General features: G+C 39.1%; 1 protein-coding gene across 1 annotated transcript in view; it reads right to left on the bottom strand.

The window, feature by feature from the left end:
- Nucleotides 1-4,788: 4,788 nt before the first annotated feature.
- Nucleotides 4,789-21,503, bottom strand: part of TSHZ3 (teashirt zinc finger homeobox 3) — a 63,695-nt gene continuing 46,980 nt past the window's right edge. The window contains exon 2 of the mRNA XM_014882200.2: nucleotides 4,789-9,585. Coding sequence (XP_014737686.1) covers nucleotides 6,386-9,585 — 3,200 coding nt within the window. The 3' untranslated portion in view covers nucleotides 4,789-6,385. The remainder of the gene's footprint in view (nucleotides 9,586-21,503) is intronic.

Raw genomic sequence — 21,503 nt, 5'->3', positions numbered from 1 at the left:
TAGAGAAGTATTTTTCATTGTAAATTCATACTGAAGTTTAAAAGTTACTCTCTCTTCATTTATATTTTTGATATTAAAAAAAAAAAAAAAAGATGGACACTATCTTCTCCACAGGGAGTGGAATGGGGCTGACAGGTCTAATATAGGCTTTTCCACAGTGCCAAATCATTTGAAATTCATTTCCCTTGCGATCACAGTCCTTACCTCAGGCATCACGAGGTAAGTCATCAGAAAATTAGCTCACTATTTGGTTACAAAGTCCACTATGCTGCTTGCAAAATTTAAGTGTACGGGGGAAGAAGTGCACGTCCTCACCCTAATGTGACTCCAGGAAAGGCCAGTGGGTGACGTGGGGGGCACAGCATCATTTTAGGACATCACTATCAGCCAGGAGCTCCACCACCCACCCTGGCCCCTGGCTGGCTTTGCCATTTTTAACTCCTGCTTGCTCTAAGACAACCTTTTTTTTTTATTGCTCGAAACAGCCTAAGAATTTTAAGAGCATGATATACAGAAAACGTCTTGTTATATTATTACTCAAAAATTCCTTTTTTCGGCATAGCTGCCTTGGGTTGTAATTTTTAATTTTCCTTTTTAAGCACTCCCACAGTGAAAGATAGGCACAGAGCTATGGAAGTATGATTTGCAATTGGGTATTTTCATTTCAATAAAGCTTATATATATGAACTTGATGAGTGGTCTGGACATACCCATCTATCCCAAAAAGTCTATCTGATTTTAATTCTCTTAAAAGATTATTTAACCAGAAGTGCATTTCAAGCTATAAATAAGGCAAAGTGAACCAAGCAACAGCTGCTGAGAAAGTTAATGTGTCCCACGTAGATGTTGTTATACAGTGATGAAAAACAAACAAACAAACCACTACCCTCACATGTAAGCTGGATATGAAGCATAAAGGAAGATTGTTTTTACATGTAAAAAAAAATGAATTTATGGAACACCACTGCCGTATTTGTGTACGTACCAGATAATGAACACAGCACAAGCTACATGTTAGTAAATCTTAGTCATTTTTTCATGCTGAACATTTAGTTAAAATTATTGCCCCAAACCAAGGCCTGAAAACAGATTGTAACCTCACCAATTATCCCAATGCTTTCAGACATGTATAATGATGCGTTAATACATAATTCCACTCGCCTCTGTAAACGACCCTGGTTCCTTCTTCCTTCACTGGTAAAAGATTGACTTCTTATGCAAATACTCTTCAATGAGGGCTGTAATATTATAGTCTTAAACATATACAAGGCTTTCATTATTACAGGATAATTACTGAAAACTCAACAAAATTCACTGTTACCACACCCCGACCAACAGAGCCACTTTCATGTTCCGAGATGGCAGTTCCATAATTATTTCTCCTTCTCTCATTTACCTACAGCAGGTCAAGCAAGGGCTGGAAGGCACATCTTGGCACAGAGTCCCAGGAGAAGAGAATTTACTGTATTTTTTTTTTTTTTCCTAGAGATTGTATGTATTTACTAGTGATACTCAAGGGAGTTACACATTTGTATTTCCATGCTAAAACAGTAACTATCCAATCAAGTATTAAGTGCTATTTCATCCTTGGCGAACAGGACAATCCAGTGCCTTTTATAAAGTTGGTCATCTTGAATATTTTTTTCTATTTTCCTTGATAAAGTTTAGTTTTACGACCATTCCCTGTATTTCAGCTCTGTGGAGCAGTGTGGGTAACAGACCACCTAGCAAAGCTCCAGCATACTCTTGTAACAAAAAGTTACCCAAACAAAGCAGGCAGCAGTGATCATAATAATTTTATATTTTTCTAGGAAATATATAAGGCTCTCTGAAGGCGTACTTTAAGATACAAAATTTATTAATTAAATTTAGCTTTATTACCAGTCGTCTCTGTTCCACTTGCACCACTGTTCCTTTTTTTTTTCTGTTGCAGCTGAAATAAGAACTTGCAAAACTAAAAAAGGTTCTTCCGTTCAATACATGCCAGTATTTTTTTAAATCTCAAAGTATAGCCAGATTTTTTTCGCTGTCATAACATGCAGAGTCATATCATATTTAGCTTTATATAGCAAAATACACAGCCATATTTAAATGCAACAGATAATTCCCATATTGATAACACTAATCTGCCTTGGTTTGGATAAAAAAATTGCACATAGTGGTTACCACAAAAGCACCCACATAATTAAAATAATATCCTTTCAATTTTAATACAAAAATAAAATATAATGAAGATTCTAGAAAGATTTTGGTTTCAGAAAAAGTTCCTTACTCTAGCCTGAAAGTCACATTTCAGTTAATTTTAGATTTCCAACTCACTAAAACTTAAAGATACATTCCCTGATTTTTTTTTTTTTCTTTTGCTAAATGTTGACTCCAGTGAACAGCTCTCTAAGATCTGGCATATTGATTTCTTGTTGTGAAGTGAGCTGTTCAAGCTCCATTTAAGATTTTCATCTTGCATGTAGCCCTGAGCACATCATAGCACCATAAATTAGTTAAATTGCACATTTATCACAAATGTTATTTTAAGATACTGCGTAAATGTGATGGCTGGAAGATATACAGTATGCTGCAACAAGCCACTACTTGGGTGGGGTTAGACCAGGGTCACCTTTATACACCTGTGATTTAGAGCTCTTCTCACCCATCACAATTTCATTTTTAACCTCTTTCTTGAGGCATTTTGTTTTCTCTTGCACTTGATCTGCATATTTCTAAATAAAATATCAAATGCAAAGCAAAAGTCGGAAGTCAGATGCTTTTTTTCAAACCCTATATTTATACTTTCGTGTTTGTCTAATAGGAAAAAAATTATCTCAACACAGCTAGGTTGGTGATTTGGTTAGCACTAATAGTTACCATGCCAATATACATACCAGTGTATGGATGAAAAGAACATTATTCTAGTTCATTGATTCTCTAAATTCTTTATAATGTGAAATCGCATTTGTATGCCAGTCCTGGAGGTTCTGAAATGCAAGCTGAACTTTATTTTAATAAATTTGGGATATTCAGATCCTGACTAGCCATTCATTTGCAAAGTTTCAAGCACATTGTAAGAAGCAAATTTAAAAAGTCCTTTCTGCTGGCAGATCTGGACACTCCCTGAATTTGTACCTGGTGCATCTCACTGCACTTTCAGACTCAGGTAAGTCAGGCCCAAGAACTGATTTTTACCAGGTCAGGGAGGCTACATCAGCTCATCAAATCCCCTGCCTGTATTTTAAGAGTAAATGGAAAGAACCCTGCAGACTCTGCAGTCTCTTGCTTTTACTCCCTCCCATGTCCCAGATAACAGTATTGCATAGAGCTTTGAGCACTACTATTATAAGTCAATGGTGCATCTTAAAAATACATTGATTGACAATATATGCAATAATCTGCCAGTCTCCTTATGTGTGAATTTCTGGTTTGCAACCAAATACTATATTTAAGCTGTTATAATTTTCAAAAGAGGAATTCTCTGCTGTAGAGGTAAAAAGTTTGGCTGGGTTTAGACTGAGATCATGTATTTGTAAAAATGTGGACAGGCACCTGGGAGGCTCCAGGGAAGACTTCAGCCAGCCAGGTTCCTTTCCTCACTAAGTGAGAGACTCCTGGGATGGTACAGTCAACCAGTAAAACTGCTGTGATTTTATTGCTGGAATTTGAGCTGAGGCCATAAACATTGACACACAAATGACCTTATAATCAGACACAAGCTTGAGCCAAAAGAGGAGGAAAAAACCCAAAGCCCTGATCCCATTCACTTTGTCCACCTAGCAGCATTTGCCATAGAATGAGCAAAACACTCCAACACATTTTTCAGACATGGTACTGGCTTTAACGTTACAGAGAAAGATGGAAAAATGGAAAGAAGATGGAAAGGTAAAGAGAATCGAAGATTCAATTACTTGCTTACTGGAAGAGGGTGGATTTTTAAAAACAACAAAAAAAGGAAACTGTACATTTTACATTGGGATGGTAGTTCTCACTCAGGATACTGAAGTTCTGTAATGGTGGGTTTGGTTCCTATGTAACCATCTCTGGAGCCAGAATTCCCCTGACTGACAGAAGACATTACTTACATGCATAGTAATATCGGCGTTTGGAGATGCAAATTGTTTCCAATGGTTTTTGATGGGATGACCTGTCAACACCAGTAAAAGTCTGTCATTATCATATAAATGCTCCAGATTGTTTGCTTTTCTTTGGTGTGTTCATTTACCTCCTCTCCCCCTCTCTACCTGCCGGGAATGCTGCCTGGCAGCAGGTAGGGCCAGAAGAGGACTCACTTCAAAACCACAAAGTTGAAGTCACTGGTCTCAGGTTCCTTCTCCTGTCATTTGGAAATGCTGGGTAGGTGGAAGGGGATTCTGTGAGCTGTGGAACACCCTCGGGTGCAGACCCTGCCCGATGCATTCAGGAGGAAGGTGGGTGAGCAGTGCTGCCTGCCTGGGTCTGAACTCACAGCAAAACACCTCTTTGCTTTGCCATGCACTGCTGCTAACCCCCCCTCTCCACAGCCAGCCTTACCTGATGCTTAAAAGGGAGTTATAACGCTCATTTATCTCTTCTGGGGGAAAAAACTCTGTTAATGCAGCCTTTGAATAAGTGCTACCCTGCTCTTTAAATGCTAAAGTTCACTAAAACTCCAGTGATTTATGTGCAGCTTTTGACTGCCAGCACCTGGCAGATGAAGAAACCTACTCAAGCTTCAGTCATAAACAGATAGCATACAATTTAATTTTAATGTGCTCGTTAGTCGTAGCACATTTCAGACATAATTGTGAACGCAACACAAAATTATAGCAAAAAGACAATTTTAATGCTGCTGTAGAAAAAAAGGTTATATGAAGAGTCATATAATGGTGCTTCATTGTCAACAACAAAACAGGGCACAGAGTGCATTACAGTGTCTGTGCTGTTTACATGCCAATATTTTATACATAGATTCTCATATGGTGTCAGCTGTCAGTTACTTCTGCAAATTAACTGCCAAAAATGGAGACGAACAGAATCACTTAGTGTGCTGGTAACCACGGGTTACCTTTCATATGCCTAAAGATAAAGCTGCAGTATGGAATCTTGGGAGAATAATTAGGCAGAACAAAACAGAAAGTTACCAATTGAAATAAAAAGGCATTCTACAATAGGAAATAACAACCAAGAGCGCTTATAAATAAGTAAAAGAGGTTATATCACAGAATGCCTCATAACTTTTTAAGCAAAGTATTACAGTACAAACATTTTAAAGGCTTTATCAATGTTTAGGAAATACAGTACAAGTTTTTCAAATAGATTTAACCCTTTGAGCACTGAGTTTATTTTGAATTTTCTCTTTTTATTTTATTTTTTTTTTTTTTTTTACTAATAAATACCTTTAAAAGTCATGTTGTGCAAAACAGTTAGAATGCAGGCCAGGAATGCAGTCCGTGGCTTCTGTTTCTTCAGACAATTTTAAAAAGAAAAAAAAAAAAAACAAGACAAAAAACCAAACAAATGATAGCAACACTAATAAATATGTATAATTTAAACATGAACCTCTCTTAATATAGATGTACTGTATAGCAAAACAAAGCAAAACATACTTTGCTTTAAGAATAATGTTTCTGAATACTTTATAAATGCTATCTGTGGTATCTTTTATCACATAATTTACAATGCTTGATTGTTAAAGGAAAAATCGTTAGATCTTAAAAAAAAATGAAATATACACTATATATAGGTACAGTTTATACCTGGGGCTTATCAGGTACAAACCTCGCTGCTGCTAAAAATGCTGAAAAAAAAGAAAATGGCATTAACCACAATCACATTTTCCATAAGAGATTTTGAAATCTATACAATATATACATCTATGTTTCAATGTGAAAATTATATTTTTAAATTTCAAGGTGTGAGACACCTCTGCATAAATGGAGGTTCATATTAGTAATCAGAACTAAGCTAGTAAGGATCTAAAAAAAAAGCATATCCTTACATTTTTACCAAATTAATGCAAAAGTGCTTCAAAGTACTCAGAGGGCTAAAGATTATAGGGTGAGAAATACCAGCACACTTAGGTCACATGAAAAAGTGCACCAGAATTAGTTATAAATGCTTAATTAAACTGTCTGTTAATGCATGCAGCTTGATGCATCAGAGGGATGCACAGCAACTAAATCCAATTTACACAAAGTTCCAAACACTTACCACTGCATTTTAACCTTCATATTTTACCAGTAACAACAGCTGATTATGCACCTCTATTTAAACACTGTACAGTTATACAAAACAGTTCAGCCCAGAGCGACTCTGGAGTTAAAATAAGAACATGTGCCAAGAACTAAACAGTAGCTTTAAGGCGTCTTTGACAGTTTTCCTCAAAGCAAATTACAGTTATTTTAATCAAAAGCAAATGCTACTGCTTCTCTAACTCCGAAACGTACAGAAGATGATCCTCTGGTGACTTCCCATGTGTTTTACTAAGATGAAGTTTAACAGCATGCTTGCTTGCAAAAGTCCTGTTACAAAGTTTGCACTGATAAGAAGTTCCGATATCTTCCTCTGGAGAGGACGTCACCAGTTTTTCAGATGGTGACTTTGCTTGTGCTATCTGATTGTTAATCTGTTCACTGGACAGTTTGGACAAGTCTCTTAACCTGAAACCCAGATGCGATTCAAGATGACTGATATAAGTTGAAGGAGTTCTGATCTGTGAAGCACAGTCATTACAAAAGAACACTGGGTGCCCAGTGTCCAAATTTTTAAGGAACTTAGTTCCCCCCGTCCTTCGGAGCTGGTATTTCACATTGGCCAGCCAGTGGCTAATTGTGGTCATTGAGAGTCCCGTAAACCTGGAAATGTGCATTCTTTCTTGAGGGCTCAAGTCTGACATGATGTATTTCCCCTCTGAAGTCTGCCGTAAGCTGGCTGCAAACTGGGCCTGCAATATGAGCAAGTGCTGAGGGTTCCAGTTAGACTGACGTCCCTTCCTTTTCTGAGCTGGTGTACTCTCTTCTGGTTCCTCTATTGTGGTACCATCAATGTCAGATTTCTCAGATATGCTGGAAGGTGTGGAAGATTTTGATGTGTGACTTTCTGTCAGGTTCTTCAGCATATCAGATATATCTGACAAGGCATTCTCGCGTAGCGGCGAGTTTGACATGAATGACACGACTGCAGATGTCTTTGCTGTTGTCACTGTAGATGAAGAAGATGCAGAAGATGTCGATGTGGATGACAAAAGCGCTGAACCCAAAGAGCAGCTTTTGTCACTCTTGCCTTTCGTCAAATCTATGGGTTGGTCATTGTTGACATGATAAAAATAACGGTCTAAGTGGTCTGATTTTTTGGACTGTAGAGGTGGGGTGGCCACTGCAGCCTTTTCTGCCAAACTGTTGCTCATTTTAAAAAGCATGCTCATTGGGTCCAGAGCAGGCAAGGATGGCTTTGCTGCCTTGCCAAGGTGAATATTCATGACGGACTGCAGTGCACTTAAGGGATTTACAAATGGCTGTTCAGGAGGGTGGTCAGTAATGATGGCTGTGCTGCTACTTAAAGATCCTACAATGGATTTCACAGGCTCTTTCCCATTTTCCACAGGTTCTACAGTTGGGCTATCTTTGCAACCATCTCTCTGAGGAACTGGGCTGTTCTGCTGGCTTTTAAAGCCACCATCATTGGGGGGCTCCATCTTAAGGGGTTCGCTGACTTCACTGCTGCACGGCGAAGGCGTCGCACGCTTCAGTGGGGAGAGCTTTCCTTCGGGCTCTTTCATCTTCTCCTCCACTTTAGCCACCTTCTCAGTGACCTTCTTCACCAATTCTTCCATGGCATGAAAGTTTGTTTTTGGCACGGGTGAGGTCTGACTGCTGGGTGGAGACACTAAGGGCTGGTTTTTAGTTGGTGATACTAGTTCATTGTTTCCAAACATAGGTTTTAAGGGCGTAGTCTTCCCAGATGAGCCCAAGGACAGCTTCATCATATTAGGCAGCTGGTAGGCAGCATGAATGCTGGGGTAGCCACCCCAGCTCGGTGTGCCATTCTGGGCTTTGTTTATAGCTGATGTAACTGTGTTTTCTAAAGACTTCAATATATCTAATCCCCCCTTAGGGCTTTCTTCTAGGTCATTTTCAGTCAAGTAATGGTATTTTGAGGAGATATCATACTTCTCCTCATCTTCACTTGACTTCTCTTTGTCTTTCATTTTGTCATCAGCAATGACTCTTTCCTTATCTACTTCTTTTTTAATCTCAACATTTAATTTAGGGGAAACACTAGAAGGTGTGTTGGAAGGAGATGTAAAGGTGGTGGCAGCTAGTGGCACAGACTGGACCTTCTCATCTACTAAGGACGTTATAGTTGGTGTGGCTGGGGCTTCTATAATTGGTTTCCCTTTTTTCATGGCAGAGTTAGTGACTTTAATAAAATGTCCCGTCACCATCATGTGAGCCGTGAGCTCCTGCAGGGTGTCATGCGAACTTCCACACTCCATGCACTTCAGAATCTGAGATTTCCTTGCCTCAAAGTGCCAGGCGTAGCTGGCACCGTTCTGGTGACCGTAGCGGTTATTTGGCGTAATGTAGGGATTGGAATTCTTTTGAAGTGCATCGTTACTATCTGAGATTGTGGCTTTTGGTGTCCCAGCCGTGGAGTCTGGAGAACTTGGAAGTTCAAGCTCCAGTGATGCTTTCTTTCTAGTAGCTGGGATAATTTTTGCTGCTACAGGGGTAACAGGTTCCTTCAGAGGCACTTTTTGGTAGTGTTTTGTTTTGATCATATGAACACTCAAATCCTGAAGAGATTCAAATGAATGACCACAGTACATACACTTTAGCACTTTCTGGGCATCTTCTTTCCCCTCCATTTCAAGCAAAGAACGTTTGCGAGGTTTGGACCATCTTTTGGGGTTATTGTTATCTGTTTCATGGTTGTCATCTCGATAATGTCCTGTTTCATTCATGTGCACTGTTAATTCTACTAAAGTATCGTAGGCAGCACTGCAGTCTTTACAGCGGAATTTACTGGCTCCAGTGAATATAGAGCCATAGAGCTTACTGCTCTGTCTGTACAGCTGGACTGTGCTAAAAAGGCTTGGTTCAGGCAGAATTCTGCTCTGAGAAACTTGCTGCAGTGTTTTGGCCATCGCAGTCTGGTGCCAGTCAAAGCTGCCACTTCCACAACTGCTGCTGCTGCTGCTGCTACTGCTGCTGCTACCGTTGTTTTTTTCTGAAATTGGCTGGTGAAGGTTCAAATTGAGATTGGACCAGTAGGAATTGGAGAGGAAGTTATTATACACGGCCTTCATTTGTTCTAAACTATCAGACACCGTGGAGTCTTCCAGTGGTATGGAAACCTCCTTGCTCTCTTCCTCATTTTTAATGGAGCTGCTCTCAAAGTCTGCCATGCGGTCACTTGTCTCACTGATGTGGGACTCACTGTCCATTTCATGGCTAGAGAACTCAGCTGCTGGAGAGTTTTGGTAGCTTTGGCAGTTCTTACTGAAGTCTTTTTCTGGACATGCATACTTTGCTGAAGGCTCCCCATCAACTGCATTTTCATCGGGTTCCACATCTTCTTCCACCAGTGCTGCTGCTTTTAGCTCATCTGAAACATAGGCTATTATGAAGAGAAGAAAACATGAGTTAGTTTCTGCTCATCATACTTTTGCTTTAGCCAAAGAAGTGTACTTATTTGTAAAATTAAACAGTTAAAAATTAGTGTTTCTTCAGAGCAAGAAAAAAAATCTGCTCTTCAAACATAATTTGCCACCTTATTCTTCTCAAGGGGCAACAGCTTGAAATTAAAACTAAATTTGAAATTAATGAAGCACATTCTGGAGGTGGCATTCATTTCTAAAGTAATAAATTACTTGTATCAACCTCAGAGACAGCAGTTCCTGTCTGTCAATTAATATGTCTTATGCTTCTCCTACCCCTAATGCATTTCTTAACAGACAGATTCACAATTTAAATTAAGCAAGCATTTTTTGCTCATTACAGTTTTGAGACTCGATCTTTAATAAATATAGTGCACAACAAACATCAAGAATTTCTACAAAGTAAAAAAATTGCCAGTTAAAATAAATTTTAAAAATTAGATTTTTTTAAAGCTATCATCATTAGTCATGTCATATTTTAGAAGAGATGGTTAAATGCAAGTGATGTAACCCTTGGAAACAACTCATTCAAAGCAATTTGAGGATATTCTTTATGGGTGTAACAAATATCCCATTCCCATTTAAACATAACTTCCTCAACAAGAAATCCCATGCAGAATTATATCAGGAGGTAGTTCAATGAAATTGGTATGCTGCACTCATTCTTGCTGTATAAATATATACAAGACCTTCCAGTGGACCTTACAAATGTCAAAGTGTTTGCTCTTTAGACTACTTTGTCAATATTTACTCAGCATAAGCTACACGGACACCCAACAGGGATCCTGTCTTTTTTTCCCCTCAAGTAATGCAACTGGTGATGTAAATCTAAGATACTCTTCTTGAATAGGACAGTTGGCAACTGACAGTAAACAATTTTTTTCCGTGGTGCTTCTGTGCTTCTGTTTTACATACACTAGGTCTACCTAAGTTTTGCTTTTTGGCAAGAAAATTGTGGGAACATTATAAGAAAGGTATCATTAACTAATCAAAATTATCTATTTCTATATAATGCATTAATTTGCAGGAAAGCAAAAATAGAATATGACTCTCTTCAGTGTAATTTAGAATCTCTCACAAAGATATTTATAAACTGAAAAAACTCACATTATCAGTATACTCTGTGGTTAAAGAAACCTGACATTTTACCTTCTCTGCAACACATCTGGAATATGTAGGGTATTTGTATCTTGAACAACCTATAGCTTGTTTCTTCAGGCAATAGTGCAGAGAAGATAGCAGTTTACACCCCAAAAAGCTCTACTTTAACCAACAGACTGAAAAATGTAGAACACTACAGTAGGTATCACACACATGGTATTAAACCTTGCAAACTTCTTTCAGGGAAAACATGTTTAAATGTTATCAGAAAACCACAAGAGACAAAACAACTGTTAAAGTGACAATGAAATCAGGCTTTTAGTTTCACATGGAGTATTTCTTCGTTCAGTTAGGTAATACGAAATATTCACTACTGTTCTTTCACATGGATGAATGGTAGCAAATCTTCCTCCAAGCATGCAAAGTTATAATCTGATCCTCAGAACACAAGTTAAACCTTTGAAAGCACAAACATATCACATAAGAGCAACACATAATAATGATTAAATACTTCAGATAATTTCAATGCAGAAAATTCAAGCATCAATTCTCGTTTTTTAAAATTTGGGAGCACAGAGTTTGAAAGAATTATGTTTAAAAAAATTATCATAAGATGCTTCAAAGGTGCTGGTAAAAAGATCAGACTTTGGAAACAAGTATGCCATTCCAATGAAATAGAACTGTGCTATTTTGCTCTTTTTTATGCTTTTTCAAAATATTTTGAAAAAAAGTATTATTATTTTATGTATATCAAAGACACAGCAGCAACTTGAAGTAAGGTTCAGCATCTGTCTGCAAATACTTGCAACAAAACCAATACATAGAATTGAAAAAGTGGATTTTCAGAACTTTAGCAAAGGAGACCAGAGCACTTCAAATTACTCTCTAAAGCTGAAAAATTTTGCATCACTACTGATAATGTGCAGACTGTTAACTGCTTCTCTCTCAACCACACCAAATCCCACTGAATAAGGAAGGATGGAAGAAAGGAATCATGGCATGAAACCCCTTATTTGGAAGCAAATATACCCTTTTCCTATTCCACCTTGTGGGAACAGATTTTCTTTTACAACTCCAGTTTCTTTGCCTCTGTTTTGAAACTGCATAATAATTTCCTTTTCAAAAAGTAAAGAACACCCAAAGTTATCACCACACTATCTGTCTTAAAGAGACCTCATTGACACCTGCAGGTTGGGGTGCCACACCAAGGCACTCTGAGAATACCTGACTTTAGTTTTATCTGTTTTTTTTCTAGTTTTTTAGGGTTTTTTAGTTTTTTTTCTGGCTGCTGAGCACCAGTCTGAGTGTGTGCCACCCATTCCCACCACCACATCACATTCCAAATCCAAGGGCTCCATCCCTGCACACCAACACAAACAGAGGGTACAGAACCAACTCCCTAATTAGTGTGTTATTCTTTACATTTTTATTTCTCTTCCTGCTGAAGTCTTATGAATTTTGTTTGAACTGAAAGACTTGTCACATTCACAGCTTTTTTAGAGAGTGACTTTTACATTAGGGAAAACCTCCAGCATGCGGCTCATTTAAATGTAAATCTATTTACCTTTCATGCTTTCTTTGCCCTTTTCACCAACTATCAAGCATATTTGCGTGTTAACCAGGAGCTGCCTCCTCTCTAGCTGTTCCCCTTCCTAAGCTCAAGTTGTGAAGCCAACTTGTGACATCAGTCTTTGATCCAGAAATGCAGGAAATGAGGCACAAACGACAGTGTGGAATTTAACCCAGCAATCTGCAACTTTGAAAAAAAAAATGACAGTTCCAAGGGCTCCTTCTGCTCCTTCCCCTGCACGAGGAGAGAAGGGATGAAACCTGGTCTAGAGGAAGGTGTCCCTGCCCACCACACCCTGCCCAGGGGCAAAATGCTCTGTGTGAGAACAGGGGAAGGTGACAGCTTCACTGCACCAGAAACAAGGACAAGGAGGCCCACAGCAAAGAAATCTCTTGTTTGGTGAAGTACCTACAGGAAAAGCAAAGAGACTGTGAAAGGAGAGAATAAAGTCAGGAGGAGATGGTAAAAAGGTATTCTACTGTGATTCACTGCTTGGAGGACAGACTGTTTATAAGAAGCACTGTCACCAGATCATCCTTACTTAGCCATTACCCTATTATGTAAAAAAAAAAGAAATTAAAAAAAAAGGCCAAAAAAGACTCGTAGTTTGATATTTTTCAAGTGTAGAATAAATGTTTGAACAGCAGGGCATCTGTAAAACTGTTCTTCAATGCCTCAACAGCAAAGTCTGAGGGGAAAAGAAACAACTTTAAAGGCAATTCTAGTGGCAGAAGTTAATAAGAGTGGAAATGGAAGAAATTAGGCAGTTCTGGGCTTTGTTTTTCCAGACAAAAAGGACCAAAAAAATCATAGTTCTCAAAAAAAGTGTTTAGTTTACATCTCACAGGGCACCATAACCCACAGGAAATTGCCTGCAAATTGAGCAGTGGTGTCACTGTGACACAGAATTTGACAAAAAGTGGAAAGCTGTTGCCTGGCTTGGCACTTAAGTTTCTAGAGAAAAGGATAGGAGAGGGATTCAGAAACATCCTGCAGGTACAGCCACAGAGAGGTTGAGAAGAGACAGTTCCCTCATTAATATTTGTTATAATTATTAACTAAAGTGCTAGGTAACAATGAAATTAACACATTTGATATCAATATATAACGGTAAGCTGTGGTATAATGCAATTCATTTCCACACAAGAGGGAATTACCTTCATAACTGAGCTATGGATCATTTCTTTGCCAGTGGAAATAAATTGTGATCCATCACTGTCCAAAATTATCTACATATTGCATAGACAGTAATAAACTCATATACCTGGCTCTGCTCAGACACCAGGGATCCACTGCACGGGAGCAGAGAGGTCTCCAGAGAAGCCCCACGGAGCCACAGCAGCTGTGCCTGCTCCTGTCCTGGGCTCAGCAGCACCACAGCTGCCACCTCCACCCCGACCCTGCTGCAAAAACCCTGCATGGCTGTCATCCCCTCCAGGGCAGCATCCCCCACCGAGTGGCTGCACACACACCTCCTCGAGATTGTTTGGAAATACAGGACCACAGCACTAAAGGTGGAGTCTACTGTTCTCCAAAACACAATTATATGCATGATTTTTTTTCTTATTTCCTGGAAAAAACAGCTGAGACCATATATTTTGGCTTGGATGTATCCAAATATTTCATTTCAAGACTTCTGAAATTTCTTGTTTTAATTATGTTTTTTCTTGCCAAAATTTTTTCTTTTGTTTTAATTAGCTCACTGGGGGTATATTTAAACTAGTATATATGCTGTTTGCTTGAAAAGGAACAAAACATTCCAATATTCTTCTCACATGAAAAATGCTTAGCTACAAAAGTCTATCAAAACCACTTAGTTCCTTGGAAATATTTTTGCTTTAACCAAATGGCTTTTTGTTAAAAAAAAATAGATCATCTTTGTTATGCATCATTCAAAATCATCAAGTAATACTAAGGGTCATCTTCCAAACCATTTAATTTTGAGTTCATTGGGAAAAGAAACTTCTCAATCCTTAAAGAACCTGACCTCATCTATATTTCACATGTGGAAAAAAAGTAACAGCAGAATGGGATCAGGAGCAGAAATGCTCCTAATGCTTCATGATCAATATTACATTCCCAATAAAAAAGAAACAGGGGAAAAAGGATCATATTAGGTCTCTGGTCTGCCAGAGAAAGTCCTTCTGCAGCCTGACCCTCACTCCCCATTCCATGGCACTGCACGAGAGGTGGCTCCTGGCACTGCCCCTGCTGCACAGCCTTTTCCTAAACACTTGTCCTATTCTGTTTTAAATCAGACACCAGCCACCTGAGAAACTAACAGAATATTTTAAAAATATGTAAGTAATCTTTGAAAAAACCTCAGAGTCCTCCGTTTTGGTGGGACCATTTGGAGTTAAGAGGCAGCTCAGTCCCAACACCAGTGCAGAGAAAGCCAAGAGAGGAACAGCAGCATGGAGATGATCTGACTGTGCCAATGAACCTTATTCACAAAATTAATGAGCAGAGGCAAGAGAAAACCAGCTCAGTGGATGGAGTCAGTCAAAGACCTAATGCAAATGAAGGCATATAAAAGAGTTATATTAGTCTGTTAGAAAACTCCCACTCCACAGGCCTTCCACTCACAGCAAGAAAGGCAAACATTTCACCCACAACATGAGCTATTTCTATACTGAGACTAACTGATAATTCCCATGTAACTGAAATTGTATTTGAGACTTCACTCCTTGGCAGAGATGCTCTCATGCTCCTCATTAGGCAGTCAGGATGGGAGGCAGGAGTGACTGCCCTGTTTACAAGAGTGGCAAATGACAACACTCTCTAAACGGGCATGGCAATACTGATTACCCAGCACCTTGACAGGGACATTATTCCTGTTAGAAAGGTCAAAGGTTCTGTTTCATAGAGGCAAGACTGTCTATTATGGGAGAGAAATGTTATTTCCAAGTGAAGAGGTCAGCACTTCTCTCGCGCGCCGGCTCGAGCCCCTGGTACCTCGCACCGGAGCGCGAGCCCACTGCAAGACGGATGATTCTGCCCACTGGCAAGGTCAAGAATATTAATGTTGAACATGTTAATTTGATGTGATGTGCATGATTAATGCTTGTTTAGCTGGATTTTTTGTATGTTGATAAATCTGCAGCCTTTTCATGCCGTTGAGAGCGTAGGATTAAGTCACTGGGAAGTGGTGTGGATGGACGTGACATAGGATGCCAATCTATTGGGTGGCTATCATTAGGCACTGAAAACTTTGAAGTCTACTTTGTTTGTTCCTTCATGAAAATACTGCAGCTGTCTGCCACGGAGAGCTCAGAAATAAGCCAGAGGAAGATAGCCAGCTGCTCTGATTCAGCATCCTGGACTGGTATTACATTTGGAGAGACTTCAGAGAGGCCAAATCAACTGTAAGTGTTAAGAGACGAGAATTACATGGACAAGGACACACAATGAAGAGATGATAACAAGGAATTAGCTTCTATGTCATTACAGAGTGGGCCACATAAGCACAGAACAAAGCAATTTTACATCAGACACCTTTTCCTCGTATCACTGTATTCCAAACTCCACTGGGTTTTGGGGAGTTTAAAAGAAGGTACAGGACTCAGGTCTCCCATTCACTTTAGACTTTATGGTGCCACAAGAAATGTGTCACACAGGCCACTCACAAATAAAGAGAGAAAACATTAAAAAACTGTGAATTCTGATAAGGGAGGCATTCATTTTTTTTGAAACCAAACAGTATTTAGATGTTCCTTAAATGACCAAGCGAAAATCACCCATTTACGTATTATCTCCTTCACTAAATATACACCTGAAAAAACAGCATACTCTAATATAAAATGATGGCTTAGAAACAACTTGGCACTATTAGACAGCATCATTTAACCATGGTATTAAAGAGCTTCAATGAGTGCTTTATTTTTCACATCAACCCTGTGGAAGAAACATACTTATCCACAGTTTGCAGATGAAAACCTGAAAAGAAGTTAAAAGTTAATTGTCTGGTGCTAGACAAGAAGACAAGTGAAGGAGCCTGTCACTCCTGTAGGTTAATATATATAATTCAGCTGTTTACACAAAACATGGAGAGATGACTTAAGTTTGTTCTGTTCCTACGTTTCCTCACAATGAGTTTATGTGAATACAGTATATGTGTATAATTGCAAATAATTGCCAGTTTTCAGCTGAAACAATTATTTCGCCCAGTGAAATACCCACAGGTGCATGTGCTCAGCACAACCCAGAGCCTGTGGTTACAGCTCTCCTCTGAGCCAAGCTGCTGGGATCCAGTGAATGCTGAACCTGCAGACTGCCAGCAAACTTCTTTTCACAGTGGGGAAAATAGGGCATGTTTCTGAAGTATTGTCACAGCTCTCCTCTGAAGAGCTCTCCACCCCCAGCACACAGCAGGGCTCAGGCACACTGTGACACCCACTCTGCCAGACCTGTGCTGGACATGGAACATGATGGATCGTGCCTCTCTCCTCCAAACCTGCACCCTGCCTTGATTTCCCCCTGGGGTCTAAACTCCCTAAATTCAACCTGCTGAGCAGGGGTTTTCTAAAAACCTGCTCAAATTACCCACCCTTGAAACAACACTGCTGTTTTCTGATGTGGAGAGGAGCACCTGATCCCATCACACTGCAGTGTGCTCTTCTGTGGGTAGGGTTGCACAAGGATTAGTCTGAAATCTGTTTTGCTTGAAGAGTTCACCTGCCACCTTCTACAAGAGCTTTTTGATAAGAAGGGATCCAAACATTAAAAAGCCTTGGTTGAGACCCAAGGTCCAAGTTACTGAAACATTTAATGAACAAACCTGTATTGATTTCCATAGACTTTCTTCAGGTATCATTTTTGTACAGTCAGGAGTGAATGACATGCTTATGAGAAACCTCACAAGAACAAGAGTTTGGAGCCTCTCTGGCCAGGAAGAACAGATTTTATGAGGTTTGACCTAAATTTGCAGTCACACACACACACACACACACTACAACTGACTGCCAAAGTACCACAGCTCATGTCCACTGTGTGTGCCCAAAGCTGGTTACCAGAAGCAAGGCAGAGTTGACAGTAATCCAGTGGAAAGGCTGAGAAAGGTTATGGACTGTTACAATGACAGAAGGACCTTCCTTGCTATGATATTTTGTGGAATTCATCTTGTTTCCCCTTTGCACTCTAGGGGAGTAGAGATTTGAACAGCTTCTATGGGAATATGCCTGGAATTTCTGGCTGAACCTGCTGAAAAAGGAGAAAAAACCTTCTTGGCCTCCCTGCCACCACATGACCAGCTTTTCACAAAGCACCACTAGGACCAGACCCAGTGGGTAAGTGAGCAACAGAGACTGGGAGCACCCAGTGGGAAGTCTCATCTGCTCCTTGGTTTGATTCACTCCAGGGTCTTGTGATCCCATTTCATCAACATTCCTGTAGTACCCTCCTTTTCCTCCCCTCCCCACCCCTCCACCTTCCCTGGGAAAGGCTGCTCTTTCTCCAAGTGCACCAAAGTTACAAATGAACACCATTCCAGGGAGCAGGAAGCTCCTCACTGTCCATGGGGTAGTTAAGGGCCAGCTACCCAGCCAGGGAGGGGAAACACCACCAGGGATTGGGGAACCAGGCACAGACTGGGGAACTATCAGCTCACAAGCAGCCCTAGAGTTTCAAACATTTCACATAAACTTCACAAATTCAATGACCAAGTACATTACTAACGCAAAATACCCCCACCTACATCTGCTGTATAAATTATTCAACATGAATAAATGGGATCCACTCTTAAGTTAGACAAAAGTGGCTTTTCCTTGGTTTCCAAGGCAGTTGCTTTGTGTGAAGTACTACAGATTTTCTAGAGAGCCCCTCTCCATGCAAGCACACATGACAGTGGGAGTCAGTGAAATAGGAGTTCAGCAGCAGAGAAAAATGCTTCATGTTACATTTGACCCTAATTGTTCTTTGGACTCTGTAGAATTTTTCTAAGCACAGAATCACTATTTCCTCAAATGGACAAAAATATTTACCAGAACATTGAAAGAAAAAAAAAATATTTGTTTTGGGGGTTGTTTTCTTTTTTAGTTAAAAGTCACTGTCAACATCCTGGCAAGACAAAGCCAAATTCTCTGTATGAATTGGTACCAAAACACAGAATGACACAATCTCTGCTTGATGGCAGACATTTGGGTGGCATCTTTTAATCACTGAAAAGCACACAGGGCATTCCACAAACTAATACAAGATTCACAGCCAACTCTGGGATAAGCAGCCATGAGCATAGAAGTTCTCAATATGGCTCTAATAGCTCGTAATTATTATAATCCTTCACTGAGCAAACAGATGTTGTAAGGGAATTTCAGTTTCTTCAAATGCAGTAATCAAACCATTCTGCTTCTGCCCTGCCTCTTCTCAGTAAATGCTTTGTATAGTGGAGTGGAAATAGCAAATGTAGTGACAAAATGACCATTTAATTGTCCCAGAAATCTGTTTCTGAACAAAACTGATGTTGTCATTTCTCTTTATGCACATTTCTCAGTCTTCTGATTATGGTTTAGCCTTTTTTTTACACCAAGAAAAAATCTTGCACCTTACTTTCTGTAATCTTCCCACATATTTGGTTGCTCCTAATTTGTCCACATCTTACAAGTTTTACAGTAACTAGAATTGGTGCTGTATTTGTGTTTAGCTGTGCTAATATTAACACACGTCTGGAGCTGCCACTTTCGCTGCGAAATTTTTAAAAATCAAGTTTTCACCTAAAACGCTTCAGTACATTACAGTGAGTCATTCTCCTTGGTGATTTATTTGTAAATAATCATGACTACTTAAGACATTCAAAATGTACTAAAAGACCTTCAGCCTGATCCTTCATTTTGCTGCAAACTTGCATCTCCCATTGAAGCTCTTTCTACAGTAGTTTCAATAGCTATTTTGGCTGCAGTGCCTCCTTACAATAAACTCTATACATCTGTATGAATGGTATAGTAGAAATCCAAATGATTTCAATCACAATTTCAGCTATTGTGAACTTGTGCTTATAATGAAGTTCCTCTATTAAGAAAGGAGCTCAGTGTGGGCCAACAAAGCTTTGTGTCCTTTCACAGTTGCTATTCAGCCCTCATTTAAGAAAAACAACTATTGACTGCAATATGAATCTTAGGACTTGAAACAAGCAGAGATTCTCAGGATTACCTCTGCAAGATGGCCCCAGCTTGTTTTGTATGTGGAGCAAAAAGAAGCACTGAATATTCATTTCACTCATTTGCTAACTGTACTAATATACACTGTTGTAAATGAGTCTCTATCTACCAGTACCTATTGAACAGAAGGGTATTTGAATAGGTGGGGTTTGCTATAATGCCACAATAAGATAATGTGCTAGAAACAAATGGTTCACTGATTCCTGAATAGAAAATTTGCTGGAAAACCCTGAGAACTAGGAGACGAGGGGGAGGGGATTAAAATGTCGCTTCTGAACCACCAACCAAACCCCTGTCATTTTTAAAAGATGCTCCTGTGGCACAGTATGAATAGTTTATAGCCATGATTGTGAACATTCAATGTCATATAAGAAAAGACACTTGTCAAGAGCCTTTCCCTTACCAGCACCCTCATCATGACCTGTGTTAATGAAGTTAATTGAATTTAAGATCAATAATGGTTAATTATTGCAATTTGACATTCTGAGATAAATGGCTTTAAGACAGAGAAATGTGTGTGTATGTGAATTCTCTCCAAAGAAGGTGAACACATTACAGCCTAAGAGGGATCACACAGTCCTTCCATTGATCCTGGTACAATCTGATCGACCTAATCCTCTGATGAATGTGGGCTTTTCACAGCTACAAGTAAATGTTCTACAAGACTACTCTAACCCTTGTCACTGACCAAATCTATATGAGCTGTACACTAGAAATCTATTGAGATAGATTAAAGAACTGCTGTAGAAACAAGAGATGCTTCAATAAAGATGAAGGTTTATTATATTGACTATTAATGTTACATGCAGTATGTAATTATGAATGCTTATGGATCATAAGAGTTTAATTTTGGTCAGTCAGATGTAAATGATCATAACTGAACAATAGTATTAAAATAAAAGTAACAGATAAAAAAAATCCAACAAACATGTTGAATTTGATGACTTAAGAATGAATGCTCAATAAGAGAGAGATTTTAAAATCATCCTTGAAATGTGCATGAAAATGCTCACAGACAGGTATTTATTTCACTCATCAGCCTACTTCTTTCAGGGTTTTTTAAGTTTACTTTCACAATAGTTCCTCAACAGGAAGACGTTTTTCAAACGTGTTAGTAATGATATTCTTACATGCATACTGAACAAGTTAAATGACCACTTACAAGATTTATAATGACAAAGTAAATGTCAAGGAAAAAGTATTACTGATTGCAGAGCACTGACAATAAAAAGCAGCTGAAGAGTTCTGTCAAAATGTAAGATTATGCAAAAACACTATTGAGAACACTGCTAATCATCTGCTCTTGTCAATTACTTGAAGGGTATCTGACAGCATATTTACATTAAACACATTTCAGTAGTGAAATCCTTAATGCTGTATCAGAATATTTTCATTATCATTAGAAATCCTTTAAAAGTCCTTTTGCAGCAGAGCATTGTAACAGCAATGATGTAATATCTCCCTCTGTACCAGGTAGAGGTTTCTATTTCATGCTATTAAAGCTACGTAACATTTGAAATAATATAACCAAAGAGTAAATATACATGTTAGATGGCAATCTCTGTGTTCCTGTATTCAAGGTAGGTATTTTCAAGTAACAGCTTTTCAGCAGTCTCAAACTAAAGGCAAACTGATGATCTGTCTTTGTCTGGCCATTCTTTTAGCCTTTTACCACTCCTGTGACTGTACTTTGTCATGGCAAAGGACATTATCAAGCAGACATTTTTTTCGAGATCTCTGTGACTTGCAATTCAGCTGCTTTAGGAGGAGATACATTAGCTACCAGTGCCTTTCACCTGCTGGAGAAACTTATTTTAGTTATGTCTGTCTTATACTTCATGGAACCCTTCCTCCAAAATAGAGAAATAAATGAAATGTAATGAAAATGAAATGTTGATCCTTTCCATGCTTCAGCAGGCGTTACTAAAAGAGCACACATAACCCTGTTTGATGTGTAAAACAGTAAGCATGCATAAAAATGGACAGAGCAGAAGCGTGAGCTGCCTTTCAGGAGGAATTCATCTGGGCTTAGAGGAAAAAGAAGGAAAATAAGCCC

This window comes from Sturnus vulgaris, chromosome 12 (assembly GCF_052056855.1).
Source record: "Sturnus vulgaris isolate bStuVul1 chromosome 12, bStuVul1.hap1, whole genome shotgun sequence".
In the NCBI taxonomy this organism is placed as follows: domain Eukaryota; kingdom Metazoa; phylum Chordata; class Aves; order Passeriformes; family Sturnidae; genus Sturnus; species Sturnus vulgaris.
This window is presented reverse-complemented; position numbering and strand designations above follow the sequence as displayed.